The 13136-nt window shown below is 50.3% G+C and overlaps 2 protein-coding genes across 6 annotated transcripts in view; one reads left to right on the forward strand and one right to left on the reverse strand.

The window, feature by feature from the left end:
- The window catches only part of MYL6 (myosin light chain 6), a 3540-nt gene extending 3111 nt beyond the window's left edge, over positions 1-429 (forward strand). For both annotated transcript variants that reach the window (XM_003790515.2, XM_003790516.2), the window contains one exon: positions 231-429. Coding sequence is in view for 1 of the 2 variants with exons in the window: in XM_003790516.2 (XP_003790564.1) it covers positions 231-259 (29 nt within the window). In the remaining variant the exon portion in view is untranslated. The remainder of the gene's footprint in view (positions 1-230) is intronic.
- A 747-nt stretch (positions 430-1176) lies between these two features.
- The window catches only part of SMARCC2 (SWI/SNF related, matrix associated, actin dependent regulator of chromatin subfamily c member 2), a 32155-nt gene continuing 20195 nt past the window's right edge, over positions 1177-13136 (reverse strand). Inside the window, exons 16-29 of one of the 4 annotated variants that reach the window (XM_023513668.1) lie at positions 12695-12808; positions 11363-11516; positions 10594-10686; positions 10241-10360; positions 10086-10148; positions 9464-9722; positions 9074-9235; positions 7864-7928; positions 7490-7625; positions 7241-7407; positions 5749-5883; positions 3795-4176; positions 3391-3474; positions 1177-2495 (exon numbers count right to left, since the gene is read on the reverse strand). In XM_023513668.1, the coding sequence (XP_023369436.1) occupies positions 2419-2495; positions 3391-3474; positions 3795-4176; positions 5749-5883; positions 7241-7407; positions 7490-7625; positions 7864-7928; positions 9074-9235; positions 9464-9722; positions 10086-10148; positions 10241-10360; positions 10594-10686; positions 11363-11516; positions 12695-12808 (2011 nt within the window). In that variant the 3' untranslated portion in view covers positions 1177-2418. Of the gene's footprint in view, positions 2496-3045; positions 3475-3794; positions 4177-5748; positions 5884-7240; positions 7408-7489; positions 7626-7863; positions 7929-9073; positions 9236-9463; positions 9723-10085; positions 10149-10240; positions 10361-10593; positions 10687-11362; positions 11517-12694; positions 12809-13136 lie in introns of all 4 variants that reach the window. The other 3 variants (XM_012805544.2, XM_012805545.1, XM_012805546.2) reach the window with 3 other exon arrangements.

Raw genomic sequence — 13136 nt, forward strand, 5'->3', positions numbered from 1 at the left:
CCCGGCTATTTTTTGGTTGCAGCCGTCATTGTTGTTTGGCGGGTCCCGGCTGGGGATTCGAACCTGCCACCTTAGGTGTACGTGGCTGGCGTCTTAGCCGGTTGAGCTATAGGCGCCAAGCCGGCATGTCTTTTTCTATGCTACCTTTGCAGTCTTATAGTCTCCTGGTCCCTGGTGTACCCCTCCTCAGCCCTGCTCCCTGGCTTACCCACCACCTTCCCTTTCCACAGAGCTCGTCCGTATGGTGCTGAATGGCTGAAGACACTATACCCAATATCCCCAGAGCCCGTGCCTTTTCCTGTGTGAGACTGTTTATCTAGCCTGAAGGTGTCCTAGGCTCTCTGGTCACAGCACCTTTCCCACCTTGTCTCTTTGGGATGATGTTTGCCATCAGCATTCACCAAATAAACTTGTTCTCTGTGCCCCTAATTTGATTCTACTTTCCTTTCTGACCCAGGGTAAAGGGGAAATTGGTAAGACGGTGAGGATTTCTGGCCTAAGGGGGAAACCAAGGTCAGCGGATCGAGGGAAGCTAGAGAAAAGTCTGTAGTGGCATGCCCCCCCCCATTAGTTCATGCTATAAAAGCTATCCCTTGGGGAATTAGGAAAGCCATAAATTCCTGTAGGACCAAGGCTGGCTACCCTTGTTCCATCCCATATCAGACTAAGTCTTCTCGTAGTCCTCTAGCTCCTTAAACTCAGCCCCTACCATCCCAACCACTTAATAAGGCCTTTAGTGGGGAGGCCTGAGGAGTGTTTATTGGCCCTAATGCCAGGTTGTATTAGTGCTGCCTGAGTCTGTCTGCCACTTTGGCAGGACTTTGCCCAGCCCTTCCTTTGAAGGAGCCAATCATAACAGAAGTAGGAGAGGGCCCTGCTTCTTCCCTAATAAGGGAAGGAGTAAAGCCACTATTAAAGAAAGGATAAAGATACAAAATCTCCACATTGTGTGCATGCTCTAAGTCTGAACCAGCTATTTTTAGGGCAGATGAGAGCTGCTGCTGTTATACTAGAACAGCCCTGACAGTTGTGCTGCCTTCAGCCTTTTGTGGTGAGGTGCAGTCTATCCCTGGCTTGCAAAGTGCCTCCAGCCCAGATAGATGCCCCATCCCATCCCAGCCCCCTGGCCTGACAGCCACAGGTAAGAGAACACAGAAGGCATCCACAAGATGGAACTGAAAGCAAATTAATTTATAAAAAAAAAAAAAAAGAAAGAAAAAGAAAAGAAAATTTACAGAAAACTTTGAACAGAAGAAACGTGCCAAGACGCAGAGGAAGAGAAACACGGGAACAAGAGGAACAAAGGCCTGGTGGGAGGGATGGGAAGAGGCATAGAGCCTGGAATCACATCTGCCTTCTCATCAAGGTGAGGAGAAGAGCTGAAATGGGGAGGCGTAGGTCCAAGGAGCAGAGCCAAACTGAGCTGCAGGTTGGGTACCCGCTACTGTTCTCAAATCCCTGTGTCCTCCTCCAGGGAGCCCCTAGTTATCAGCTGAGATTCTAATTGTCTTGGTGGGAGAGGGACGAGGCTACGGGGTGACCCACTGAGTCATAAGGAGGTGCTTAAGTGCTTTGTGAAAATTTCAGGTTTTTAAAACTTCCCATCCTTTTACAGCTCCCCTTTCTGTGCCTTCTAGGAGTCTACTGATACTGCCCAGGGAAGGGAGAAGAATAGCCCCTACTCCTACCACAGGAATCTCCAAAGATAGGTTTTTCCCACCAAATACACATACACTGACATCAACTAAGCAGGTGACTTTTAAGAACAAAACTGACAGAGGGAAAGGGATCACTGGCTGAGCTGGCATGGCCTATAAGAGCAATGAGGAGGAAGCAGTGGGAGAGATTATACGAATAACTGGGGGTGAGGCTAGTGGGGGTTTGACTGCATCACTAACAAGCAGCTTGGGGAGACAATCCCCAGAATTCTCCCCAAAACCTTAATTCCCCTTTCCTAAAACTGTCACACACACCCCATCTCAGCAAAATGTAAGTTGGTTATTTTTTAGGTTAAAGGGAGCTCCAATGTGGCTTTTAAAAATTTCTCTACTGCCTTTAAGGACTTAATTTTTTTTATCCATAGAAAATGTAGTAGTTTTCAGGGGGGTGCACCCTTAGAAGTGGTTAATCGAATCTTGTATAAACATCTTTGCCCAGCCCTTCCTTTGAGGACAGCATTCCCATCCTATCCTCCCCCCCCCATTAGAAACATCTTTTAAACAGAAGTCCTTGAATAATCCAATATAAAAACGCATGCCTCTTTTAGGCATGGTGGGGGCTCTGGAGGGGCAGAAGGAGCTTTCCTTACGTAGTGATGAACTCTCCAGGCTGGGGAAGGGTCCCAGTGGTGGGGGGAGGGCTGTTCCTGGAACCGTGATCTCCATAGGGGATGAGGGGGAGAGATGTCTGGCTGGCTCCTCACTGTGGAGGAGGCACAGGGGTGACCGTGCCTGGGCTTGGGGCCGTGGGGTCTGGAGGCAGGGGGGTGCCCGGGTCTGTGGAGAAAAGGAAGATGAATCAGTTGAGGTGAGCAGGAGAGAGGGATCCTGACCAAGGCCACCAAGACACAGAACCGGGCATGGCATGCAGTGGGTGGGTAGATGAATGAGGTACCCACAACGTACAACTTCCTTCTCCCAATACCTTCTTGCACCTCACACTGGAAAAAACAGACCCCAAATCATCCTCCTGCCTCCAATGGAACTCTCTAAATGGGGCACTTGAACGTGTTGGGAACAAGCAAAGGGATGCCAGTCATCATGCAAACAAGTGTCTGTTTCTCAAGTTTACAACTGAGATGCTCTGTGCACAGGACTCCTCCGTGACCCACCAGTGAAAGGCCCCAACATCATCCCAAAGGTGGCAGCTGCCAAGGTGGGAAATGGTGGAGGACAGCCAGAGAGGCCCTTCCTCCTGTGTTCTAATTATACCAGAGTATTCAAGAAGGATTGTGGAAACTCTAGCATCTGACCCCTTCCTCCCCAGACCCCTCCCTCCAGGTGGACCCCACTCCCTCACCCTTCTCCCCTCCTAGCCCCTTCTCACCTGGCAGTGGGCTGGCACTGGGCAGGAGGTTGCCCTGAACAGCTGCCACAATGGCAGGGCTCTGGGCTGCGGCGGATCCGAGCCCCGGCCCGAGAGGCAAGGAAGATGGCATGGTGGTGGTCGCCGGCAGGTTAGGATGTAGAGGGTTCGCCATGGACACAGGCAGGTTAGGTGGGGGGAGAGTGCCCGAGGCGAACGGGAGATGGTGGTGATGCCCATGCAGGTTAGGAGGAGGGGGTAGGTTAATACTGATGGAGTCGGCTAGACTACCAAATGGGATGATGGATGGAGCAGGAGGAGGAGGAGGAGGTGGCATGCCAAAAGGCAAACCCAAAGGAGCATTACCCGCCACGCCTGGGTGCCCGCTGCCTGGCACTGCCCCTGGCATCATTGAGGGAGGAGTTTGTTGGTTGGGGAACGGTGAGGGGCCTAAGAAGAAAGAGGGGAGATGGAGGTTAGAGGTAAAATCTCACCAACTCACTTCCACAGGAGGATAATCTAGCCACTTCTTGGCACTACCTTCCCTTTTCCTGATGGAGTAAACTATAAATCCTGGAACAAAATTCTAAAGGTCTGGGTTTGGGGGGGGGGGGGTGAATCCTGCTGCCTTGGAGACATAACAGAGATAGGCCCCTCTATTGAAACTAAGGCTAATCCTCATTTCCAGGCCCATAATGTAATCTTTTTGAGAACTGGGACTTTCACCTGGTTCCCTCTAGCCAGCAAGAGTTCTGGAACTTATCACTTACCATGGGGTCCAGGGGGGGGTACCCCTGGTGGGACTGTCCCCGGCTGGGGGGCTCCAACTGGTTGCTGCTGCTGTGGCCCTGCAGTTGACCCTGCCTGCCCAATCTGTTCAGAAGGGCCCAAGCTTCCAGGAGGGGCCCCACTGCCAGCAGGAGCAGGGACCACAGAGGCTGGAGCCACAGCCAAGCCATGGACTGCAGGTGGCCCAGCAGCTCCTGTGGAGGGGATAGGCTGGGTGCCTGGGGGCAGGGTTGGTGGTGGCTGCTGCTGCTGCTGGTGCATCTGTTGGAAGTGCTGTTGCCGGGCCCTCATCTCTGCATACTTCAGCTGTTCCATGTGAAAGGCCTGTCTGTCAGCCAGGAGCTGCTGCCTCTGATACTCCAGCTGCCAGTGCCAATTGAGTATTGTTATCCGATTTTCAGAAGATTCCAAAGGCAAATGCCTTGCCCCCGCTTTGTCTTCTGAAAGATCCATCCTTTCATTCAGCTGGTTCCCAAAATCTAAATCTTGTGCTTGTGATTCCTTTATCTTCCCCACCCTCCTGTGAACTCCCATGATCTTCATGTCTCCTGGCTGCCCCCATGGTTTCTCATTGCAATGAAGTTACTCTGGTGGTAGGGTAGCCCCAGCTCATATCAGCTCCAAAGCTTTGAACTTGCCATTACTTTGTTTTGGAAAATGCTTCCAGTGTTTCTTATCAATCCAAGTTCTTTTCTTTCTTTAAAATTGGCTAACAACTCACATTTCTTAGGAAGCTACCTCAGATCAATTCACTAGCCTCTGAGCTTTGGCTTTATGCCGTAATCTCTCAAAAGACTCAAAGACACTTGATTTGAAATTTCTTAATTTGAATTTGTCAGAGACTTTAAGCATCGTGTTTCTGATCTTCGTATTATACATTTGATGTCTCCAATTAAATTGTAAGTTCTCTAGGGCAGGCTTCATCTATTTCTTTTCATTTTATTTTATTATCATTATTTTTTTGAGATACAGGCTTACTCTTTTGGCTGAGTAGAGTGCCATGCCATCATCATAGCTCAAAGCAACCTCAAACTCTTGGGCTTAATTAAGAGATCCTCTTGCTGGCGGCGCCTATAGCTCAACCGGCTAAGGCGCCAGCCATGTACACCTAAGGTGGTGGGTTCGAATCCCCAGCCCGGACCCGCCAAACCACAATGACGGCTGCAACCAAAAAATAGCCAGGCGTTGTGGCGGGCGCCTGTGGTCCCAGCTACTTGGGAGGCGGAGGCAGGAGACTCACTGGAGCCCAGGAGTTGGAGGTTGCTGTGAGCTGTAATGCCACGGCACTCTACCCAGGGGGACAGCTTGAGGCTCTGTCTCAAAAAAAGAGATCCTCTTGCTTCAGTTTCCTGAGTAGCTGGGACTACAGAGGGTCATAGCGCCGGGCTAATTTTATTTTTAGTAGAGATGGGGTCACTTGCCGAGGCTGGTCTTGAACTCCTAAGCTCAAGCAATCCTACTGCCTCGGCCTCCCCAAATGCTGAGATTACAGGCATGAGCCACTGTGCCCAGCTAAATATTTTTTTATGTCCTCTCAAACACAAAATAGTGCAATCCTTGTCTGTCTCATGCCCTTTCCAAGTTCTGAGGCCCTTAACTTCTGATCACCCCTTAAACGCATTCAATCACTAAACAAATATTTATTGAGAGTACTGTGAGCCCAGCACTGCTCCTAGGACCTCACCATCTAGGCGTCACTTGTCAGGTGGCCGGTCCTTAACCGCCTGGGGCAGCTCACCCTGCCCTGGCCTGCCCCGCTCTGCCCTGCTCTGCTCTGGAGCCTTGCCAGTCCCTGGCTTTCTGCACTGTTGTTTCTTTCTCTCTCTCTCTCTCACACACACACACACATAGACTCCTCCAATTTTAGTGGAAGCACAGCTAGGTCTCAGGCGGGGCTCTGGACTCCTGCTGCCTCCCAAGGGGGTGGCTACTCACTGCTTCTCGCTCCCGGTCCATGATAGTCTCCAGTTCCTCAAAGTGCCGGAGTTTGATCTCCAACTTTTTCATCTGGGTCTCCACCAGCAAGGCCACCAAAGATTTGATCTTCCTCTCTTCAACAGCAGCCAAGTGCTAGGGAAGGGGAGGTGGGACAGAATGTCAGTGGCAAGAGGATCACCTAAAGCCCAAGAGCTGGAGGTTGCTGTGAGCTGTGATGCCACTGCACCCTACCAAGGGCAACAAAGTGAGACTCTGTCTCTTAAAAAAAAAAAAAAAGAAAAAATTAGCTATGATTACAACCCTGGAGTACAGGCTTCCTAATTTTTTTTTTTTTTTAAGAGTGCTGTGGCCTCATAGCTCACAGCAACCTCAAAGTCTTGGGCTCAAGCGATCCTCTTGCCTCAGCCTCCCAAGTATCTGGGACTATAGGCACCCACCACAACGCCCAGCTACTGGTTTTTTTTTTTTTTTTGCAGCTTTTGGCCGGGGCCAGGTTTGAACCCGCTACCTCCGGTATATGGGGCCAGCGCCCTACTCCTTTGAGCCATAGGCGCTGCCAAACACCCGGCTACTTTTAGAGATGAGGTCCTGTTTGAGCTCAAGCTGGTCTTTTTTTTTTTTTTTTTGAGATAGAGCCTCTAGCTGTTGCCTGGTAAAGTGCCATGGCATCACGGAAACTCCAAATTGGAGGTTCTTTTGGAGCTCACAGGAACCTCCAAATTCTGGGCTCAAGTGATTTTCCTGCCTCCACCTCCCAAGTAGCTGGGACTACAGGTGCCCACCACAATACCCAGCTATTTTTTGGTTGCAGCCATCGTTGTTGTTTGGTGGGCTCAGGCTGGATTCAAACCTGCCAGCTCAGGTGTATATGGCTGGTGCCTTAGCTGCTTGAGCCACAGGTGCTGAGCCCTCAGGCAATCCACCTGCTTTAGCCTCCCAGAGTGCTGGGATTACAGGCATGAACCACTGCACCTAGTCCAGACTTGACTTTTTTTTTTTTTTAAGAGACAACAGTCTCACTTTCTTGCCCTCAGTAGAGCTGTGGCATCACAGCTCACAGCAACCTCTAGCTCTTGGGCTTTAGGAGATTCTCTTGCCTCAGCCTCCCAAGTAGCTGGGACTACAGGCGCCTGCTGCAACGCCTGGATATTTTTTGTTGCAGTTTGGCCGGGGCCAGGCTTGAACCCGCCACCCTTGGTATATGGGGCCAGTGCTCCACTCACTGAGCCACAGGCACCACCTCAGACTTGACATTTTTAAAAGAACATGAAGAGAGAATGGCAAAAAAAAAGATAGAGTCAAATAATAACAGGGCTAGAAACAGGCCCAATGGTAAAAAGTTTTAAAAACTTAGCAATGACTAACTCTTCTCAGGATAAAAAGAAAACAGGCCAGCATTATTTCTCAAGTAAGGAAGGATTTCTTTTAAGTGAAATAAGATTACAGAAAGGGCATCTTCCTCCCTAAGGTTTCTGGGATCTGGCCTCACCTTGGCCTTCACTGCGGCAGCAGCCAGGGCAGCAGCAGCAGCAGTGGAGAGGTTGCCCTCGCCAATGTCCCGCTCCACCTTTGTCTTCCTTTCCCCCTCCGACTCCACCACTTCCTTCAGCACTTCCTCCTGCCCTTCCTTTGGCTCCTTCTCCTTCTCGGGATCCACTGGACCAGGATAAGGGTTGAGTTAGTCCTGTAGTGTCACCTTTCTTTCTAGTACCCCTGTCTATCATTCTGGGAGGCTCACCTATTGGGTCCCCATCACTCTTCTCTGACTCCTTCTCGCTGTCGCCTTCCTTCCCTTTCTCTTCGTCCTTCTTGGGAGCCTCACTGGCTTTCTCTTTTGTTTCCTCCTCTATAGTTCCCCCTCCTTCCCGGGGTTCCTGAAGTCCCAGCAAAAGAAAAGGAGAGAACATCAGGGGCTAAGGTAACTTAGGTCCCACACAAAGGGCTCACACTGTGACTGTATTTACTCCTTTTACTTTGGAGGTAAGCTGGCCCTGGGGATAGCCCCATCCAAGACCAGCCCTTGCCCATCTGAGCTGAGCCAGGCCAACACTCCCATCTCTGCAGAGCTGTGAGTGACCCCTCCACCTCCTGGTCTGGGTGGTCCCTCTGTACCTTGGGTTCCTTCTTCTCATCTGTGGCTGGGCCCTCTGTTCGTGTCTCGTCATTTCCACTCTCCTCTGAGCCCATGGGAATAGAAAGGGACAGAGAATGTCTGATACACAAAAGTGTCTCTATAACACTTTTTTTTTTTTTAATAGTTTTTGGCTGGGGCTGGGTTTGAACCTACCACCTCCAACACAGGGACAGAGGGGGCCAGCCCCCTACTCCTTTGAGCCATAGGCGCCAGCCTCTTTTCTTTCTTTTTTTTGAGACCAAGTTTCACTCTGTTGCCCAGGCTAGAGTGAAATGGTGTCACCCTGGCTCATTGCAGCCTTGAACTCTTAGGCTCAAGTGATCCCTCCTGCCTCAGTTTCCCCAGTAGCTGGGACTATAAATGCATGCCACTATGACTGGCTGCTTTACACGTTTCTTTTTCTTTTTTGGGGGGTGGGGGGACAGAGTCTCAGTATGTAACCCTCAGTAGAGTGCCATGGTGTCACAGCTCACAGCAACCTCCAACTCGTGGGCTTAAGCAATTCTCTTGCCTCAGCCTCTCAAGTAGCTGGGACTACAGGTGCCTGCCACAACGCCTGGCTATCTTTTTGTTGCAGTTGTCATTGTTGCTTTAGTTGGCAGGGACTGGGTTTGAACACATCAGCCTCCGTGTATGTCCTGGTGCCCTACCCACTGAGCTATAGGTGCTGCCATTCTCTACACTTTTCTTTTCTTTTTTTTTTTTGTAGAGACAGAGTCTCATTTTGTTGCCCTTAGTAGAGAGCCGTAGCGTCACAGCTCACAGCAACCTCCAACTCCTGGGCTTACGTGATTCTCTTGCCTCACTCAGCCTCCCAAGTAGTTGGGACTACAGGTGCCCGCCCCAACGCCCGGCTATTTTTTGGTTGCAGCCATTGTTGTTTGGCGGGCCCAGGCTGGATTTGAACCCGCCAGCTCAGGTGTACGTGGCTGGCGCCTTAGCCGCTTGAGCCACAGGTGCGGAGCCTCTCTATACTTTTCTAACAGTCTCTCTACCAGTCAAAATTTCTGTGAGAAAACCAGTAGGGAGCAATGGCCCCTGAGACAAAGACCTGGGGAAAATTAAAAATACTAGTTCTCCCATTCATGTGTGCTCTGATGCCAATGCATGGCACAATGGCATAAAGGAGGCCAGGTGGCTCTGGCTTTTGGTGAAAGGGGAGAAATCTGGGGACTTGCCAGACCTTACCGATCCGCTCAGGCTCATCAGAGGTAGTTCCTGCAATGCCACTGCTTTCCAAACCAAAGGCTGGGTCTGCCTTGCCTGTCACTTTGGCTGCTTCTTCAACTTTCCGAACATGGGCCTCCACCAAGGCTGTGGGTACCTCTTCCTTCATTTTGGAGAACTCCTCTGCAAGACCCAGAGGGGATGAGGTTGGGAGTGGCCCAGAGGGGCAGTTCTGGCTATCCTTGTGAAAGCTTCTTCACAAGCCCATTTCTTCAGTGAAGACCAGTATGGAGTCTGAGCTGAGGCCAGCACAGACATGGCCAGTAGGATAGCCAAACTTGAAGGGGTTTCACGGTCCCAGGAATTAGTCCTTCAAACACAAACTAAGAAGGCCAAGAACCCCCCCATTACCTAGGGCTGACTTTGCAGCAGCAGAGGCGACTCGGGGATCGACGACAGAGGCCAGGAAGGCAACAGTGCTCATAACAGGGTTGCCTGACTGACTGAAGGGGATGGGCTGGTAGGCCAGCGGGCCCAGGGAGGCCTCTGAGTCCTCCAGGTACGGATCTTCAATGGGAAGTCGAAGAAAATGCAAGATGCACTCGTCCTGTGTGCGGCTTCCCACATGTTCGGACACTTTGTTCCAGTCATCTTTGTACATTTCCAGTGCCTGGTGGTAGTGGTGGAGACACAACTCCGCTTACTTAGCCACCTTCCTCGAAGGTCAACTCCCCCCATCCTACTAAGGGCAGCTGGCTTCAAAGCGCTCTGTGTTCTGGTTTTTGTGTACTCTGCTGGGTCCAATGGGGATCTTGAAGGAGCACTAAGAAAGGATATGAAGTTAATGAAATTGCCCAAGTCCCTGGCCTGGAGCTGTGTCCTGGCGCAGGTGCGACAGGCATCAGGAAGGGGAGAGACCAGGGCAGGATCATGCTCTGTTCACTGCAGACTCCACCGTCTCTCCCCACTCTCAAATGAGCTAGCGATGTAAGTATTTCTGTTTTCATAGAACTCTTTTCCTTGCCCCAATTACCTCAAGGAGCAGCAGGGTCTCCTGTTCTGTCCACTCTCGAGTGGCACTGGCTGCAGCTTTGCTCTGCAGGAGAAACACATGCCAGTTAGGTGAGAGGAGCTGGTGAGCCCTGAGGAATGAAGGTCTCCGTCCCTGAAGTTAGCTCACACCCTTACCTTGGAGGGGACATTCTTTTTCGTGTACATGTCTGTGCGCAGCCCAAAGTTCTGCATGTCTGCTGGTTTCTCCTTGCCTTTGTCAGGAAAGTTGAGCATTTGCTGGGAAGCAGAGGTCTGCTATTTGTGGAGGGAAAGAAAGAGTTGAGTACAGTGACCACTGGGAACCCGGAGCAGAGAGAGAGAAAACAGACAGAAGGAGCTTCCTTCCCAAAGCCAGGGGCAAGGGCCCCTGGGTGGGATTTCCTCCCTTACTGCTGTAGATCCTCTGCTCTCATGTCTCTTCTTCCCGGGCAGGGGCCCCCCAATAAAGGGGCAAATAAGAAGCCCAGCGGGGTCTGCACCCCACCTACCAGCTCTGGCTTGCCCTTAGCCGTCTCTGGCACCAGGTCATCCAGCTCTTTGCCCTTTCGCCCAGCCTTGGTATCAGCATCAACCTGGCGGCCCTGGGGGACAGAGCTTGGCGTCATGGAGGCTGGGCAGAAAATGACCAGGCCAAAGCCCTGGAGGCCTCAAGACCAAACACTGGGTGGCCCACAAGCTCTGGGGGCACTCATGCCACTGTTGCATATTCCCTTCATGACTAATTATACATGAAGTTGACATGATACCCGTTTGTTTTCACATACACCTTTACAGGTTCTCTTAGGAGCTGGACAATTAGGTTCTAATCCTAGATTTGGTACTCTCTGACCTTGGGCAAGCCACATAACCTTTCTCTTATTAACTTCTGTAATGGATGAAGTGGAAATGGAAAAAAATGGAGGTGACAATAATTATGAAGCAAAAATGAAAAAAAAGTGGGAAAGATGATAAAGTTTACAAATTTCATACAAGTTTATTTTAAGCCATTTTTCTCTGTTTGCTCCATCCCCTACATTAACCTGTCTGTTCTTTGAGGGCAAGGAGCATCCCCTTCTCCCTCAGCAAGTCCCCACAGCCTTAGGTGCAGAGGCTGAGATTAAACACATGGGGCTGATTCCTGTGGCCCTTTGCATCTCATGGAAAAGGAAGAAGCCTCAAAACACTCCTGATATATTACCCTAAAAAAATTAGAAAAAGAAAAGTCCAAAGAAGCCCAATCATTCCAACCCACCCCACCCCCACAGCACCTCACCCTACCTGCGGGGTCTTGGGCTGCAGAGGCACCAGCCCTGATGGTGTGTCAGCCAAGACATGGAAGTGAGAGGTGGGTGGAGGGCCCATTGGGGTTGGTCTACTCTCAGCATCCACCTGGTAGTTAATAAGACCCCACTGTTCTAGGAAGGCATGGACCCTGTGAGGATAGAGACAGAGGTCACACAAGACAGCAGAAAGGCGCCCCTTCTCCCTCTCCCCTGGCCCTCTTCTCTGCTCACTGTACATTTTGGGAAATCCTATCTACTCCCACTGTTCACCTACCACCTAAACACCCCTAGTCTATAGCTCCAGCCTGGCCCTCTCTCTGTATCTGCAAGTATCTTCCTCATTTATTTGTTACTTTGGATTAATATAAGGGCACCTACATTTGGGTTACATTGTTTGCACTTGTTAGGTAATATCTGAGTCCTTCACCCAGGAGGTGTGCCATTTATCCCTACATTGTACCCCTTAAGTGGGAGCTTCCCAAGCCCCTCTTTTTTTTTTTCTTTATTTTAATTTAATTTTTATTTTCTTTTGCAGTTTTTGGCCGGGGCTGAGTTTGAATCCACCACCTCCAGCATATGGGGCCAATGCCCGACTCCTTTGAGCCACAGGCACCACCCCCAAGCCCCTCTTAATTTTTTTCTGAGACAGAGTCTCCCTCTGTTGCCCCAGACTAGAGTGCCCTGGCATCAGCCTAGCTCACAGCAACCTAAAACTCCTAGATTCAAGCAATCCTCTAGCCTCAGCCTCCCGAGTAACTGAGACTACAGGACCCTACCACAATGCCTGGCTCATTTTCCTATTTTTAGTAAAGATGGGGGTCTCACTCTTGCTCAGACTGGTCTTGAACTTCTGAGCTCCAGCAATCTATCCACCTCAACATCCCAGAGTGTTAGAATTAGGGCATGAGCCACTGACCTCAGCCTGCAAGTGACGTTCAACTATCGGCATATTTCTTCTTTACTCTTTTTTTTTTTTTTTAAGAGACAGAGCCTCACGTTGTTGCCCTTGGTAGAGTGCTGTGGTGTCACAGCTCATAACAACCTCCAGCTCTTGGGCTTAGGTGATTCTCTTGCCTCAGCCTCCCAAGTAGCTGGGACTACAGAGCCCACAATGCCTGGCTATCCTTCTTTACTCTTCATTTCATACTTTGGAGAGCACACTGACATTCCCTCAAGCCACTCATTAGCCAACCCTATACCTTCCCTTTCATTAGACATGATTTTTTCCTGCCTATTCCTGTTTCTTGCTGGCATTTCTACTTCTGCCAAGACACAGCCATAGGTGGTCACCCTCATGTATCCACTACCCCTCAGCTCTAAGACCCACCTCATAATGGCACAGACATCACCTGCCAGATTCCGGCGGCAGGCGGTGGAGGTAAGATACTCCTGTGGGTTGAGCCGGTATGTATCAATCATGAAGTTTCGATAGGCCAGGTAGCTTAGAAGAGAGAGAGAGAAGAACAAGAGAAGAAAAAATAAATGCATGCTGAGGTCTGAAGGGTAGAAAAATGAAAAGAATGAATGACTCCTATGTGACAAAGATGGAAAAAGAGCAGATGATTAGACACAGTAAACACTGAGTGCTTGCTATGTGCTAGACACAAGGGGTTAAAACATGTCTTTTCCTTGATGATGTTGTTTTTCTTTTTTTGAGAGAGAGTCTCATTATGTTGCCCTCAGTAGAGTGCTGTGGCATCACAGCTCACAGCAACCTCAAACTCTTGGGCTTAAGCGATTCTCTTGCCTCAGCCTCCCAAGTAGCTGGG

Source organism: Otolemur garnettii, unplaced genomic scaffold (genome assembly GCF_000181295.1).
Source record: "Otolemur garnettii isolate 467f Iridium unplaced genomic scaffold, OtoGar3 scaffold00043, whole genome shotgun sequence".
Lineage (NCBI taxonomy): Eukaryota > Metazoa > Chordata > Mammalia > Primates > Galagidae > Otolemur > Otolemur garnettii.